The 15,000-nt window shown below is 44.6% G+C and overlaps 1 protein-coding gene across 9 annotated transcripts in view; it reads right to left on the reverse strand.

Annotated features, from left to right (window-relative positions):
- gab1 (GRB2-associated binding protein 1) overlaps positions 1-15,000 on the reverse strand; it is a 64,305-nt gene that overhangs the window by 14,868 nt on the left and 34,437 nt on the right. For all 9 annotated transcript variants that reach the window (XM_080759718.1, XM_080759717.1, XM_080759716.1 and 6 more), the window contains 2 exons: positions 1,746-1,874; positions 875-1,040 (listed from right to left, as the gene is read on the reverse strand). In XM_080759718.1, the coding sequence (XP_080615844.1) occupies positions 875-1,040; positions 1,746-1,874 (295 nt within the window). The remainder of the gene's footprint in view (positions 1-874; positions 1,041-1,745; positions 1,875-15,000) is intronic.

Raw genomic sequence — 15,000 nt, forward strand, 5'->3', positions numbered from 1 at the left:
CATTAACTGGCATGTTGGCTTTGAGCTTCGCATGATCACTTCTTGATGATGCCGGTCACCCTGTGGTGGCCCGGACTGTGTTTTCCCAAACCAATATGGCTATGGGGAATTTTGTATTCATGTGCCCACTGATGGTCAAATGAATGTACAAAGTCTTCCTTCTCTGGGAACTTCTGTCCCTTGACGCAAGACACAGTTGCTGCAGCGTCATTTGATGCCCCTGGAATCAACAGGAAGTGGTGCAATGCTGCGTGTCAATGTCCATGTACTGTACAGTATGTGCATAGTTACTAGCACAAAATTGGTTTGATTTTGATACCCAGTGGAGGGTGAAGTTGTACTGCGAATGTGCCTCTACCAGACTCATTTTAGCAGGGTAAAGACAACAGCAGCTAATACAATGACAATGATTTTTGAATCAAACTTGAATGATTTGATTATTTAGGTATGCCAAAGAGCCAGCACTGATACCAGAAGAAGATGTACAAGACGAGTGGAGGTAGCCAGGAGTAGTACAAGGAAGCAAGTTTATTTTTCAGGGGCGCTGAAGCAGGAAAGTTGGACCATAGTGTGAATTGGCAGAGAGGGCAGAGCATGACGGATGCCAGTACACACCTTACTGCTGCCTCGCTGCCACCAGTATGAGGGTTAACACAGAACACAACAGGGACGGCTGGCTGTCTTGATGTGCATTTGTCAGTGCCGATATGCTCTTGCCTTTATATGCTCAACCCCTATTATCTAATATAATACAGTTGATTATTACTTTATTCTCGCTGAAATATGTAACTCAGTGTATTGTACGAGACCTTGAATTGTGCACCTCCCGACTGGATGGAGAAAACTCTGAGTCTCTGACCAGCCCAACCCTTACCTTCATCAGTGGGGTTGAAGCCGCAGATGTCGCAGATGCAGCGCACCCACTTGTTCATCTCGTCTTCCGTGTCGGCCACCAGGTAGAAGACACGGTCGATGGTCTTGATGTCAAAGATGAAGCTGTGCTCCAGGTCCTTCTTGTTGAACGTCAGCCCAGCATCCACCTGACACACACACACACACACACACACACACACACACACACACACACACACACACACACACACACACACACACACACACACACACACACACACACACACACACACACACACACACACACACACACACACACACACACACACACACACACACACACACACAAATCTCTACTAAACTGTAGATGTGACCTTGTCATCAGGAGGCAGTGTTAAAAACACCTACGATAAGTGAGTTACAGTGAAGGAAATTGCGAGACTCTTACTAGTGCTGATAATGTCAACTAATGGAATGCAATGATTGAGTTGTAGCTCTGTACAGCATCAGCCAAGACTGAATAGATGGCTATTGTGGATCTGGCTAAAGGCTGGTAACCCATATTTGCTGGTAACCGATATTTGCTTAATAGTTAAAATAGTTAAATAGTCAAAACTGCATGTCACAGATAAGACACAACATGATTCATGCTGTCAAGGTTCTCAGGTTTTCTGTGGCAATGTGGTTGGGGTTGGGGTCAATGTGGTTGGGCATGGGTCAATGTGGTTGGGGTGGGGTCTCACCTGCTCACACAGGTTGTCAGGTCAATGTGGTTGGGGGTGGGGTCAATGTGGTTGGGGTGGGGTCAATGTGGTTGGGGTGGGGTCAATGTGGTTGGGGGTGGGGTCAATGTGGTGGGGGTGGGGTCAATGTGGTTGGGGGTGGGGTCTTACCTGCTCACACAGGTTGAGGTCGATCACGCGGATGGGCTTCTTAGCATGGTCGTTCTTGTAGTACTCCAACACGTCTGGGTCGCCGGACAGACGCCCGCTGCGCAGAACAAACCACCTCTTCTTCCATGCCTGCAGAAATGGAAGGGGGGGGGGGGGGGGGGGGGTGGCAACGACAAGGTCATTTGTGAGTTCTTTCACATGGGCTGCTCCATTTCTGACTGACCACAAGTTGGCCCGAGATTTTGTCTCTACTACTACTTGTCTCATGGTTTGTCCCGGCATCTGTGTGTGTGTGTGTGTGTGTGTGTGTGTGTGTGTACCCTGTGTGTACTCCCTTCCACCACCAGCTACAGCCAGACCTCACTGAGGCACACAGGAACAGTGGGGACCGGCCCGCAACCAGAAATATGTCTGGGTCGACCATCGCACTAACCACAGTCATAGTTTGGTCTTGCACCCAGATTGGGATGAACGGCATGATCCAAAATTGGAAACAAGCAATTAGTTTCCTTTTTGGTTAACAATGAGATTAGTCTGTCTGTGGGACCTCGTAGCAGACATTAGTCTGTCTGTGGGACCTCGTAGCAGACAGAGGAGTTCAATCGAGGGCAGACAGTTGGAGAAACAAAAAACATGGAGATACAGTAATCTTTTTTTTTACGTAGCAGGCCTCTCTCTGGAGAACACTCCAACATACACAGTAACATCTCTGAAAGTGTACAAATGAAATGGACCGTAAGAGTTTATTTATGGTTGTTTGAATTAGAATTACAAACTGCACATCTTCATAACCTTAGCCATCATATTAAAAGTCCTAGTCAATCAATATGAGAGAGGGGAAAAAATAGTGCTCATTATACAAAGTGGCACGACACCATAACAGTACGTTTTAACAGTGGGCGACAGCCATAGCGAGATGTCAAAAGTGATTGGCCGGAATGACAGTTGTGATGATTTGATTGGCTGAGCACGGAATGTGATGTATGATGATGTGTGATAAGAGTGCCCCTCACTTCACACGAGTGTGAAGATATTTTATTTGTATCTTTTGACGACATTGTCTGGCCATAGTGAATCAAATTAATTTGTTGCTTTGTTTATCCTCCACGCGGAACCATACCACATATACTTAGACTTGACAGCAGGTAATGACAGCAGGCATGCCCATTAGGAGATTTTTATCACCCGCTGTTAAAACATACTGTAATACTCCTCATTCCAGATAGTTTGTTTTCATCCTGTAGTGTTGCTCAGCTCTACATCAACAGCTGACACCTCGGGTGAATTGAGACGACTCATAGCACTGGAAATGTCCTGCCTGCTGTCAAACGGAGGCTTAACAGGCAGCAATTCACTGCCTGCAAAACACAGCAAGGTCGTGAACTCTGGGCTTTGCAGAGTCAAGAGTAGTTAGGAAACATTTGGATGTTTGTGTGTGTTTTTCTTCCCCAGGAGGAAAAATTAGCTCTTGGTTAAAACACTAGCAGGCAGTTTGAATCCACACATCTCTGGATTTTTCTCTAGTTTCCTTTTACTGACACAACTAAAGGGTTTGAAGCCGGAGTGGTTGGGATAGGAGAACAAAGTAAAGCTACAATGAAAGCTATGGGAGATAAAGGAAAAATAGCAAACGACACATCAATATATCTTGTTGGATAACACATTAGAGGAGATGGTATAAGGCCAATTCAAGGGGTTTCTTAAGCAATATTTCCATATATTGATAAAACGTCTAACTGTATTACTGGTTTTACATTGGTGCCGCTCGACACAAGATCACCTGACCTCTACTATCCAATTAATTACTGAAGAATTGTAGCAATTCCACATGAACTGGTGAATACCATAGATTAACTGGTGAATACCATAGATGTGCCAAGCTGTGCCCTAGTTTTGTTCTGCTTTTAACTGTGTTCTTGTACTGTGTTTTTGACCTGTACGGCGACCTTGAGTGCCCTGAAAGGCGCCTTATAAATAAAATGTATTATTATTATTATTAACTGGGGAATACCATAGATGAACTGGTGAATACCATAGATGAACTGGTGAATAGTGAATACCATAGATGAACTGGTGAATACCATAGATAGATGAACTGGTGAATATCATAGATGAACTGGTGAATAACATAGATGAACTGGTGAATTACCATAGATGAACTGGTGAATACCATAGATGAACTGGTGAATACTATACTACGGGTGCCGTTCTCTGAGCACCAGTACTGTTGAGTTGGTAGATTGAGGGAAGGGAGTCGGTACAATAACAACAGCCACTGAGATCAGAGGAGTTGGTGAGCGTGCCAAACTGCCAACGCAGAGCAAGGAATGCAAACTAAAGCTTTGTTCTTGTATGTTTTCCTGTTTTGTTTTTCTTGTTGGATCATTTGGATGAGTTAGGTTTTTAACCAATTAACAATGCTGAAAGCTGTGCTTTCTGCTTTCTCTTTGTTTTATTTGGTCCTCAGCTGTTTTTCCATCCACGGGACATCCCTTTGTTAGTGGGCCAAGACCCAAGACTGGGTTCTGTATCGGGGAACCAGAATAATTCTCCCCGGAACAAACAGAACAGGCAGATTGAGAGATGTTTCCTTCAGACAACCTCGTCTGAAGATTAGCAGTGTGGTCGAAAAGCCGCTCAGCTCACTCAAGTGGTGCAAAATAAAGGGAGCTACAACGTGCAAACTGATTTTGCAGATATTAAATCACTATTCCAAAGTATAGAGTTGTTCCACATAACGAACCTAAGTCACTCTACTATTGGGACGTAAAAGGCAATATCCCTAGTTTAACATACAAATACAACTCTTTAATAATTTACGCATTTCACTGTGAGGTAAAGACTTCACAACAAGATCTCCTGGTCTTTATCCTAGAACACACGGGGCGTTCCTGAAGCCGAGTTACACCCATCGTTTCTGTCAAAGCCGATCTGAGGACAGGGTTGTTGTGACGGTGCCATGTTGCGGGCGGACAAAGAGGGGGAGTGTGGGACGGGAACCTCTCTCCCCTCACTGAAACATGACAAAGCACTCTGGGGTCAGGTTACCCGTAGGTAGTGCATAGGGGGGGGGGGGGCACTGAGAGGCTTGGGTTACGCCATGAGGACTGGCACTACCCCAGAATGAGTGAGAGACAGAAACACTTCTCTAGCACTGAGGCCTCCAAGTTTATGAACTCATGCGCTAAAACAGTGGTTCCCATTGCCTTTCAGCTTGAGACCCAAAAGTCTGCCGTTCTTGCCTGGACCCACGCCCCAAAAATGGATCCTGAATACCGACCAACTGTTCTGGAAAGTGGAAACACTGCGCTAAAAGACCGCTGAACGTACCATACAGGTGCATACAGCTGAACATAACTACTGACCATAAAGGTGCATACAGCAAGCAGAGATTAAACATTTTCAAACAGAGGGAATTAGTTTTTAGTGCATTTTTGGCAACTACTGGCCGAAACCGTTTAAAGGTAGCTCCAGACAGCACAGACAGTTTGAAAGCGTCGTGAGCTTGTCAGCAGGGGACTCTCAACGACAAGCTCCCGTTGTATGCAGTCGATATCGCCTTCCCAACGCGTCGGAACCCGTTGATGAAGAACCGAGCATGTTCGGTCAACTGGTGACCCGAGGGTCACCGACCGACTGTCTGTCTGTCTCTGATCTCGCAAAGCTCTTCAACGATCAACTGCCAGTAAGCCATGGAAGCAAATGCCCCACATTTTATACATGATTTTGGTTGATATATATATATAAAAATAATAAAATTACTTTACACTGGAAGTCAATAGAGAATCAAACACATCGTGCAGTGCACACGCACACACACACACGCAGAGCCGGATTGGACAGTCTGGCAATTCTGGCAAATGCCAGAAGGGCTGGGCAGTCATGGGGCTGGGGCTGAGCCAAAACAAAAAGAAAAAGTAATAAACAAGCCCAAAATGATGAAATTAATTAATTACCAGCTGCATTATTTATTACTTGCGGCAAGCAGAGCGCGCATTGTACTGTAATCGGCTGCGTATGTCGCTGGCGTCGCTCGGCCAATCAGAACAGCGATCGGCTGCGTATGAGAAACCACTGTTCTTGATGATGTAACTAAAGTACGTTTTAAAATTGGTATAGTGTCAATAGGGGGTATATGTATCGGCTGGGTATGTGTGTATGTCGGTGTACTCCACCGAGCAATGAGGGACCACTGACCACTGCTGTATTTCAAAATTCAAACCTAGACAGCAGCAGAGAGCTTTAGGACTGCAGCAGTCAGCAGTCGTACCAGCAGTGGTGAGCACACCTCATGGCGCGCTCTGCTTGCGCACAAGTAGCCCATACATGGCTTACTTGTGTGCAATACGTAAGTTGGCAGCTCGACAGAGTGCATTTCTAGTTATCTGTGGTAGTCCGCTATAACTAACTCCGTGTCAGTTTCAGCGCAGTAGTTTAGGTAGGAACCAAAATTCTCTAAGGCGGAACTATTGTGTTCTGAGTTGTTCATTTCCGCCCTGACATATTTGCAGTGCACACATACATCAGCCAATGAGAAAACCAGCTGGACTACAGGACTAGAGGACTACTGGACTAGCTTGCACATCGATTATAGACTCAGCTTGCTATTGCATGGTAAAAAATACATAGTGCACAAATGCCAGGGGCTGATTTTCTGTGCCAGTCCAAGCACGCACACTCTCTCTTAAAACTGGCACTAGCAAAAAGCAACACCAAATCCCTACACACACTGGGCTCTGTTGCCACCAAACAGCAACCTGCACACATCTACCAGAGAACCATTGTCTGTCTGAGCCCAGTGGCATCTCGCTGACCCACAGTGTTTCTCTCATCAACACAGCCGCTGACACCACAGCAGACCACAATGCAAAGCGCGCGCACGCGCACACACACACACACACACACACACACACACACACACACACACACACACACACACACACACACACACACACACACACACACACACACACACACACACACACACACACACACACACACACACACACACACACACACACACACACACACACACACACACACACACACACACACACACACACACACACACACACACACACACACACACACACACACACAGTTCCAGCCTATAGCGTTTTAAGTGGCTGTGCCGTAACAGAAAGGTCAGCTATTGTTGCTCACTCTTTGTTGCAGTCATGTGTCCTGAACAGTGAACACGCTGAACCTCCATACCTGCTCAACTTATTGTAAGCGGCTCTGGATGAAACGTCGCAGGCCATAGATGAGTACAAAAAAGGTTGATAGGAAAAAGAAAAGAGAGAAAGCTCAGTAAGGATCACAAAAGAAGGGACCGCCTTCCAGTGTGGACTCTGGTGGACATTCAATAGGTGCCAAGTGGGCAATTTCAAAAAGCACTTGAAATCAAGATGTACACAATGTACCTGCCTAGTGCCTACAATCACCTACCTTCAGCTGGGATTCTGTCAGGAGACCTCTAAAACGCTGCGGAGCTCCTAGTTCTGTATTCACAACATTGTTGTTCTGAATACAAAGCTGTCAGACAAAGAACTGCGATCCCCATAAGTCCAAGCTGATCAGATTCCAGGCCTTATTTGCCGTATACAATATACCTCACCTCTGTGAGTCAGAAGCCAAACTGATCCAGAATCAGTCACAATATTCCGACCCAACAATTACAGAGGCCAAGCGTGTGTGTGTGTGTGTGTGTGTGTGTGTGTGTGTCTGTCTGCGCGAGCATGTGGTGCGTATGTGTGCGTGTGTTTTGGTGTGGTAGGGGACTGGGACAGCATGGGACGAGACAAGTAAGGACTGGAGCTGGCATGGGGGCTGGCCGGGCCCCTCCCCTTCTCTTAGTGTCCAGGGTGTCTTCTGATACGATGAAGGACAGGAAGACCTCCACCCCACCCCCACCACCACCAGGGTCCTCGGACAGAGAGGGCATTGAGGGGATTACAAGGATGGGAGAGAGAGAGAGAGAGAGAGAGAGAGAGAGAGAGGGAGAGGGAGGGAGGGAGAAAGAGAGAGAGACAGAGGGAGAGGGAGAAAGAGAGACAGAGAGAGAGAGAGAGAGAGAGAGAGAGAGACACAGACAGACAGACAGACAGACAGACAGACAGACAGACAGACAGACAGACAGACAGACAGACAGACAGACAGACAGAAAGAAGAGGCAGAGATGTCACACTGCCGTCAGAGACCTCTTAAAAGCACTCCACAACTGTCTGTAACATAGGGTTACAGTGCGTGTGTGTGTGTGGGGGGGGGGAACAGCAAAGAGAGGAGAGTGAAGGCTGCACAACTACATCACCCCTGCCACCGTACTCATGTAGTAGGCTGTAGGCCTACAGTATGTGTCACAAATCATGGATAGACACATACATGTGGAACATATTACGGGTTGACATAATGATATAGATATACTGTAGAACCGTGTCCAGTACTGTGATATGGTTTCATACATAATGGGGCAGTGGTGCTTCTGAGGCATCACATTCCCAGACCCTCGGCCCGACTCCTGCTCTCACAAGCTCTGGGCCCCCCTAAGAACAGTGTCTTTTGTTTGGGGTCTTATCACAGTGCCCCTCTGGAGCATCTGGTACCCCCCTCCCCTCGCCTCCCTGGCTTGGGCTCAATGTCTATGCCAGCTGACCGATGAAAGGCTACAGAGGCCTGAGTACAGGAAACAAACAGCTACCAACTGTTGTCTGCAAGAACACAAGATCCCTCACCAAATACGAAGACATTATACGCTAGTATACCATACAACGTCATAAAAGCGAGTTGTACAACAAGTTGTGTCCAGGTTTGTGTGTGGGAAACATTACAGTAGCAAGGCTCAGACTTGAGAGCAGGTCATGACTCCTGTTTGCTTCAAGGTCTAACACATTTCAACCTCATTGCATCACCCTGTTGTAAATCATGACAGTATGCTATGCATTGGAGGATACCAACAGATCTCATCTAATAACAAAAATGTGTTGTTACCACATATTTCTAAGTTCCTCATTCTTAAACCAGTGACATATGGCTGTAAAGCATGAAATTGGCAAGTGACGGTAGTTATCAGCATGTGGAACATTCTTGTAGGATAAGCAGTTTGCTAGTCTGTCTCATAACAAAACTCTCAAGGTCTAATACCAATCAGAACAGTAGGGTTTCTGAACTGCCCACAGACAGACAGAGTCGAAAGAAATCATGCTATTTTATCCTCCCAATGTATGAATGAATGGACCATTGAAAAGCGCTTTGAGCACTTGGAAAAGTGCTATAAAAATGCTAAATGCTAAACCCAATCCATTATCATGATCATTAGTGAGGACCAATTATATGAAGATGGGTTGTAATTTCTATGAAAAATCGATTCCCAAACAGTTCCCTTTAAAGGGACACTTCACCCTTCACCGATCTATCGAGACTGATGATCATAACCAACATATCTACCAATTTATTACGTGTCACAACATCACCTGAAGTCTCAATATATTGCCTATGCCTAGAGCCTGAAGTAGTTCAAATATTGGTGGTCAATTCAGGGCTTCGCCACAAGAAGCATGCACAGATTCACCTCTCTAAACATGCACGTCTCCCTACAACAGCAGCACTCGCACTCCTGCAGTTCCAATTTGACTGCAATATAGTGCACTAACTGGCTAATTGTGCTCTGTGCCATAGATAGCTTAATGCAGCCTGAAAGGCCTTTTAGAGCACTAATTGCTAATGTGAATGGACCGCCATAATGGGGCTGTTAAACTGCACACTTGAATTCATCCTCCATATCTCTATTGCTTTGTGAATGAGACAGTGGCCTGTGGGTTTCCGACTACTGTCTCACCAGTACCAGAAACACTTAGTTGAAGTCTAATGCCCAATGTATACACTGTCGCATGACTGACAACAGCAGATCTCAAAGCTAAAAAATGTATCCTCGACATGTAGATCTGATCTGCAGCACCGCCGTGTCACTAAGTATAAATCAGGCTTACGAGACTAGCATGTAAAGAACATCAAACCGGACAGTGGACTCAAGGCTGACATCAGAAAACAGCCAACACAATAATTGTAACCGAATATCTTGAGGTATGCCATTTGAAACATATGGGTAAGGAGTGCCAGGGATCCATTGTATGTAGACATAGTTGTGTTAAACCAACATCAATCGTGTAGAATGGGGATGAGATGCATACACATGCATGTGTCTCTACAAAAACATTGTGGAGGGGTGTGTGCCGTTTCTATAACACCGTTGTTTTATTGTGTGTGCGTGCGTGCGCGCGCGGGTGTGTGTGCGTACGTGCGCGCGCGCGCGCGCGCGCGCGCGCGTGTGTGTGTGTGTGTGTGTGTGTCACAGTGTGTGTGGGAGAAAAAGAGTGACCCAGGAGTCATTTGTAAGTGTGAAATAGCTCCTGGCTTATGTGCCATCCGCTGTTAATGTGGGCACAGCATGTGCCCGACTGGCACATCAAACTCAATGGACTGAAACAGAGAGCGGTGGGGACATAACGAGACACTTGAAACATTGCCAACACTGTACAATGTTCGATGCCACCACAATGTACACTCAATGTAATACGACAAGCACTGTACTGTCAGCAAAACTAACTTCAAGTCTTTACTGTCTCGTTAGTAAAACGAGTTACTTAGTGTATGCTATATAATATAATTTATTTGTAATTTGTTCTGATATGGTCGGAAAGGGAGTCAATAACCCTTCATTAGAGCAAAAATACAGACATTAGATAGATTGCTCAAAGATTAGAATTTACCTTTCACTCAGCAAACAGGTTTTGTGTGGTATAGTATTTATCTTCAACACTCACCTACTATACAAGTCATTTAAGCATTTTGCATCCACATACTTGCATGCATGCAGACACACACGCAGGCGCACCAGCAAAATCCTGGGCATACTGGGTATTGACTAGCTCTGATCCATAGCCCAATGCCCTTTGCTGCCATTGCATTTAGGCTATGGGATTGTCGTCTTCCTGCCCTCGCATGAATTGCAGACCAGCCTCTCCTCTGTAGCGAAAATATTAAGAACGTTTTACTTACTCACCAATACAAAGGCGGCTTGTGTAAATAGAAAGCCTAAGTACTGTACTTTCCTTAGTGGACGCACTCTGAGCACCCCACCACACGTATAAAATGCACATTTTGGCCAGAAAGGGATTATTTTTCACCGGAAGGAAAAATCTTGTCTATGTGCCATGGAGTGCTGGGTTTGCAAGATTTCATTCCATCCAAACACTACACCCAGTAATGTCCCTAATCACAACGTAACTGAAGCAGTTTACTTTCATAGGGTTTCAACCATGTTCCTTATACTGTAACTCTGGATGAGCAGTGATGTCACAGCATCTGCTGTGTCGAGTCGAAACCACATGGACAGTTGTACACTACACACATCAGAATGAGGGTTGACAAAGATCTCCAGGGATCCAAATTGTGATTGTTATAAAATAAATATAGTAGTATAAGTGTACAAGCTGAAGTTGTTTTTTAACAGTCACTTTGGTACCGAGCAACAGTCAAGTCACTTTAGGTCTCAAGTCTTCAGTTCACAAGTCCAAGTCAACTTTAAGTTAACTTCAAGTCACTACCAAGTAAGGCTGTCCCCGAACATTCGGGGTTCGAACAATTCGTTTTTTCCTTTTTTTAACTCGAAAATATTTCTCTGCGAGAATGCGATATGCATAATAAGAGTACTATGTTAAAATTGTTCATGTTGTGTTTACATGTTACATGTTTAGATATTATTAATAATCAGGGTCCCCAACATAGGCGCCAGTGCGCATACGTCGTCAAAATGTTTTTTGCGCGTAGATCAAAGGCATGCAAGGCGCATTTGCGCACCAACAGCTGAGACAGTTATGTAGAGAAATCTGACAGGCATTCAAAAGGAACTCAAATGTGATGTTAATGTCCTGTAAGTAGACTTAGAAATACAACTAGTGTTGACTAATCATTACATGTGGCTCTTATTTTGAAGAGGAAGTTATGCACAGGAAGTCTGTTTCAGTTGTAAACAAGCTACTATGACACTTTCCCAAAGTTACGTGCTCCCCCCCAAACTCTAAATTCACATTCCCTCCACTGGCATTCAGATCACACCATATTGTAAGTGATGTTACATACACAATACTAGATTTCCTAGCAATAACCAAAGTAGGTTAATTCACTATGAATTTGAATTACTATAGCCTTTTTGATATGCTATAAATGGGATGAGGAGGAGAGGATTCTGTTAAAGACAGAAAGATGGATACTTACTGTAGAAAGTGAGAATATTTTCAATTTATATTGACTAATAACATACATTAAAATAGTAATACCCATCCAAAATATCCCATTCACATTGGAGTACTCAATATATTGAGTAGCTCAGTGTTTTGTTAGCTCTTATACATTATACAGCCACTTAACCATCAGTGTGAGAGTGGAGGCGTTAGCATTGGTTTAGCTCAGTGACTCTAGTCTGGAAGCATCGTTAGCGCTTAGCAGCATGACAGTGGCTGGGCCATCTGGCCAGTGAAAGTGGGCTGTGGGTAAATGACCTGCACCCCAGCTGCACTGACTCATCCCAACTAGAAACAGCTTCTCTGTTTGTTCCTCAGAAGAAGAAAAAAAACATAGGGAGGGAGGAATGGAGGGAGGGTGAGAAAGAAGGAATATAGAGATGGTGCTGAGAAGGATAAAGATGAGGGGAGTGGGATTAACCACTTGAACCCTAGTATCCCTATTCTGGGGGAACATTGACAGAAAATAGCAGATCTACAGCTTGATTTAGTGAAGAGGAGAATAAAAGAGCAGTATACCAATTAAGCACAGTATAGGGTTTAAGAAGTAAATGATGGAAGAGTTGAGAAAGAACGAATGATAGACCAAAACATGTATACAGATTAAGAGGGGGTCAATAGACTGCTAATTGCTTTTTATGTAATTTAACCCACTGAATGTCACTGTCGGTTAACAGAGGATAGCTAGAGTATTGAACTGCCTTATTTCACCTTCTGAAATCACTGTAATCATTGCTAGAGTGAGGAATTATTTCTTCTAAACTTCTAAACTACTAAGCTACAAAAAAGTAATACCAGTGTTGAAAATGTGATTCTTCAAATGCAATACTAGCAAGTAAAAAGATCATGTGTATGTGTATTTTTGTTAGCGAATCCTTAAGGTCTTTTCAAATTCAAACGGGCAGTGATTTAACGCGCCTATAGTTCATTTTCAATGAGACCTGCATTTTTGTTTTGAACGCGCAGAGTCGAGGGGCAACAATGCAAGCGTATTTCCGTGGGCGCGGTCCCGTGAAATTGTCGTGCAAATGCTCGTCTCTTGTACATGCCCGCGACTCACCAGACCTGGATTCTGTTCAGCTTTTTTTTACTTTTCCTTTTCCTAAGTACCAAGCTATATATGCTTAGATGATTTATATAGGATAAAAGTGCACGAATGTAAAGACGAAACGGAAGTGGGGAGGAGGCTCCACTTCCACTTTATATTTTATTCATGATAGAGCTTCCGTTGCTCTAGACTGTATGACAGAAACAATTGGAAATTGTAACAGGCAACAGTCTGGCAACACGAGACTAGCGAATCCTGAACATACAAGATTACGACACACTCCCCCACGTACTCAGAGTTATGTTGAACTGAAAAATGCATCATATGAGAATTATGAGATGGGACTGGGACTTTAAACCAGCTTCCCAACAATTTCTGGTTTAACTACTGATGTACCAATGATGAAATTTGGCAGAATATTTAGTGGGTTGAATAACGGCTCCATAAAAATGACCCTGCTCTGTTAAGAGACTGCATAACAGCAGTAGCTGACAGAGAATTATCTCAAAACCACAAACATATCTCGGTGATGCCGCAATTGAACACGTAGCCCTCTGAAGGGCCCCGCTACGACCAGGCTTCACAATCAGAACCCAGGGGCTGCCCGGAACAATGCCTGTTCTAAGAAGAGACCATAGATCCAGCGTCAGAGGCCTTGGTGACGAGGTCTGGAGGGGGACGTACAAAAGCCTCCCTGTGCTTGGCATGGCGGCTCGTACAAATCACTCTTTGTTATCAAGACATGTCTGGGATTCTTACTCAACAGCTATTTTTACATCCTTGAGCTCCAAGAGAGACAATATGAGTTGTGGAGAGCCAGTCGACGCGCAAAACAAAAGGGCATGACCTTTTGGCTGAATGAAAAACTGCTTGGCTAACGTCAAGCCCCAAAAACCCCCCTCCTCCTGCTGGAGGGACAGGGGACTTCCATGACCAACGTGCATCCATGAGGTCTAGCATTTACAGACAGTAGGTTCATAGTTAGCCACTTCTATTGCTGGTCACTAGGGGTGGGTCCCGAACCTCGGGACCAATCCGGTACCGAACCGAACATGCTCGAGTACCGGGTACCCATTACAATAATTCAATTTCGGTTCTCTCTATCGGTTCCTGGGTGACACCCTGCACGCACGCACGCACATAAAACAGCTGATTATAATCAGATCATGCTACTCGGAGAGCCAGCAACAGAATGGACCGTGGTAATCGCTTCCTATTGTTACGTTGTCACACGTCTAACCATTAGACGTGCGACAACAACAACACGGAACAATAGACTCTAACGACCCTCGGCCATTGAAATGTTAATGCTTAGATGCATGCAGAAGACGCTGTAAACAGCTGTGCGTCATTATAGCCACACACGTTTCTAACTTGCGGTCACAGTCGCGATACTTTTCAGTTGTGTGGTACTTTTATATTGATTTAACTGTAACATAAAGTTCTGTCCAGACTAGACAGTCCCATCTCCCAGTCACGGAGCTGGGACTGACAGTACACAGTACAGAGACGAGCAGAGCAGGCGCAGCAGCACATATCCAGCTAGCTAGAAGCCAGAGGTGTTGCCAGTATAACTCTATGGCAGAAACAAGCCACCTAGGTCTATACAAAATAAGACAAAAATAAGCAACACTGGTCGTTTCTGGCCAGTGTTGCCAAATAAGCGATTAGTAAGTAATTTAATTTAATTTAATATATAAGCGATTTTGGGATTATTTTTGTAGATTGAAAAAATATTGGGGGTCCTTTGCTCTTGGCATGAAAATGTTTGAGAACCACTGCTCTAAAACAATATTAGACAAAGTTTGAGCCACAAACACATTGCTCTCTCTCTTCTCTTTTTGTATAAATTAAATAGGCCTATTCATGATTCTGCTTATAGAGAAGTAGCCTATGTTAGTTTGTTTTA

The sequence above is a fragment of the Protomyctophum bolini genome (genome assembly GCF_963924005.1).
Source record: "Protomyctophum bolini genome assembly, chromosome: 3".
NCBI classification, from domain to species: Eukaryota; Metazoa; Chordata; class Actinopteri; order Myctophiformes; family Myctophidae; genus Protomyctophum; species Protomyctophum bolini.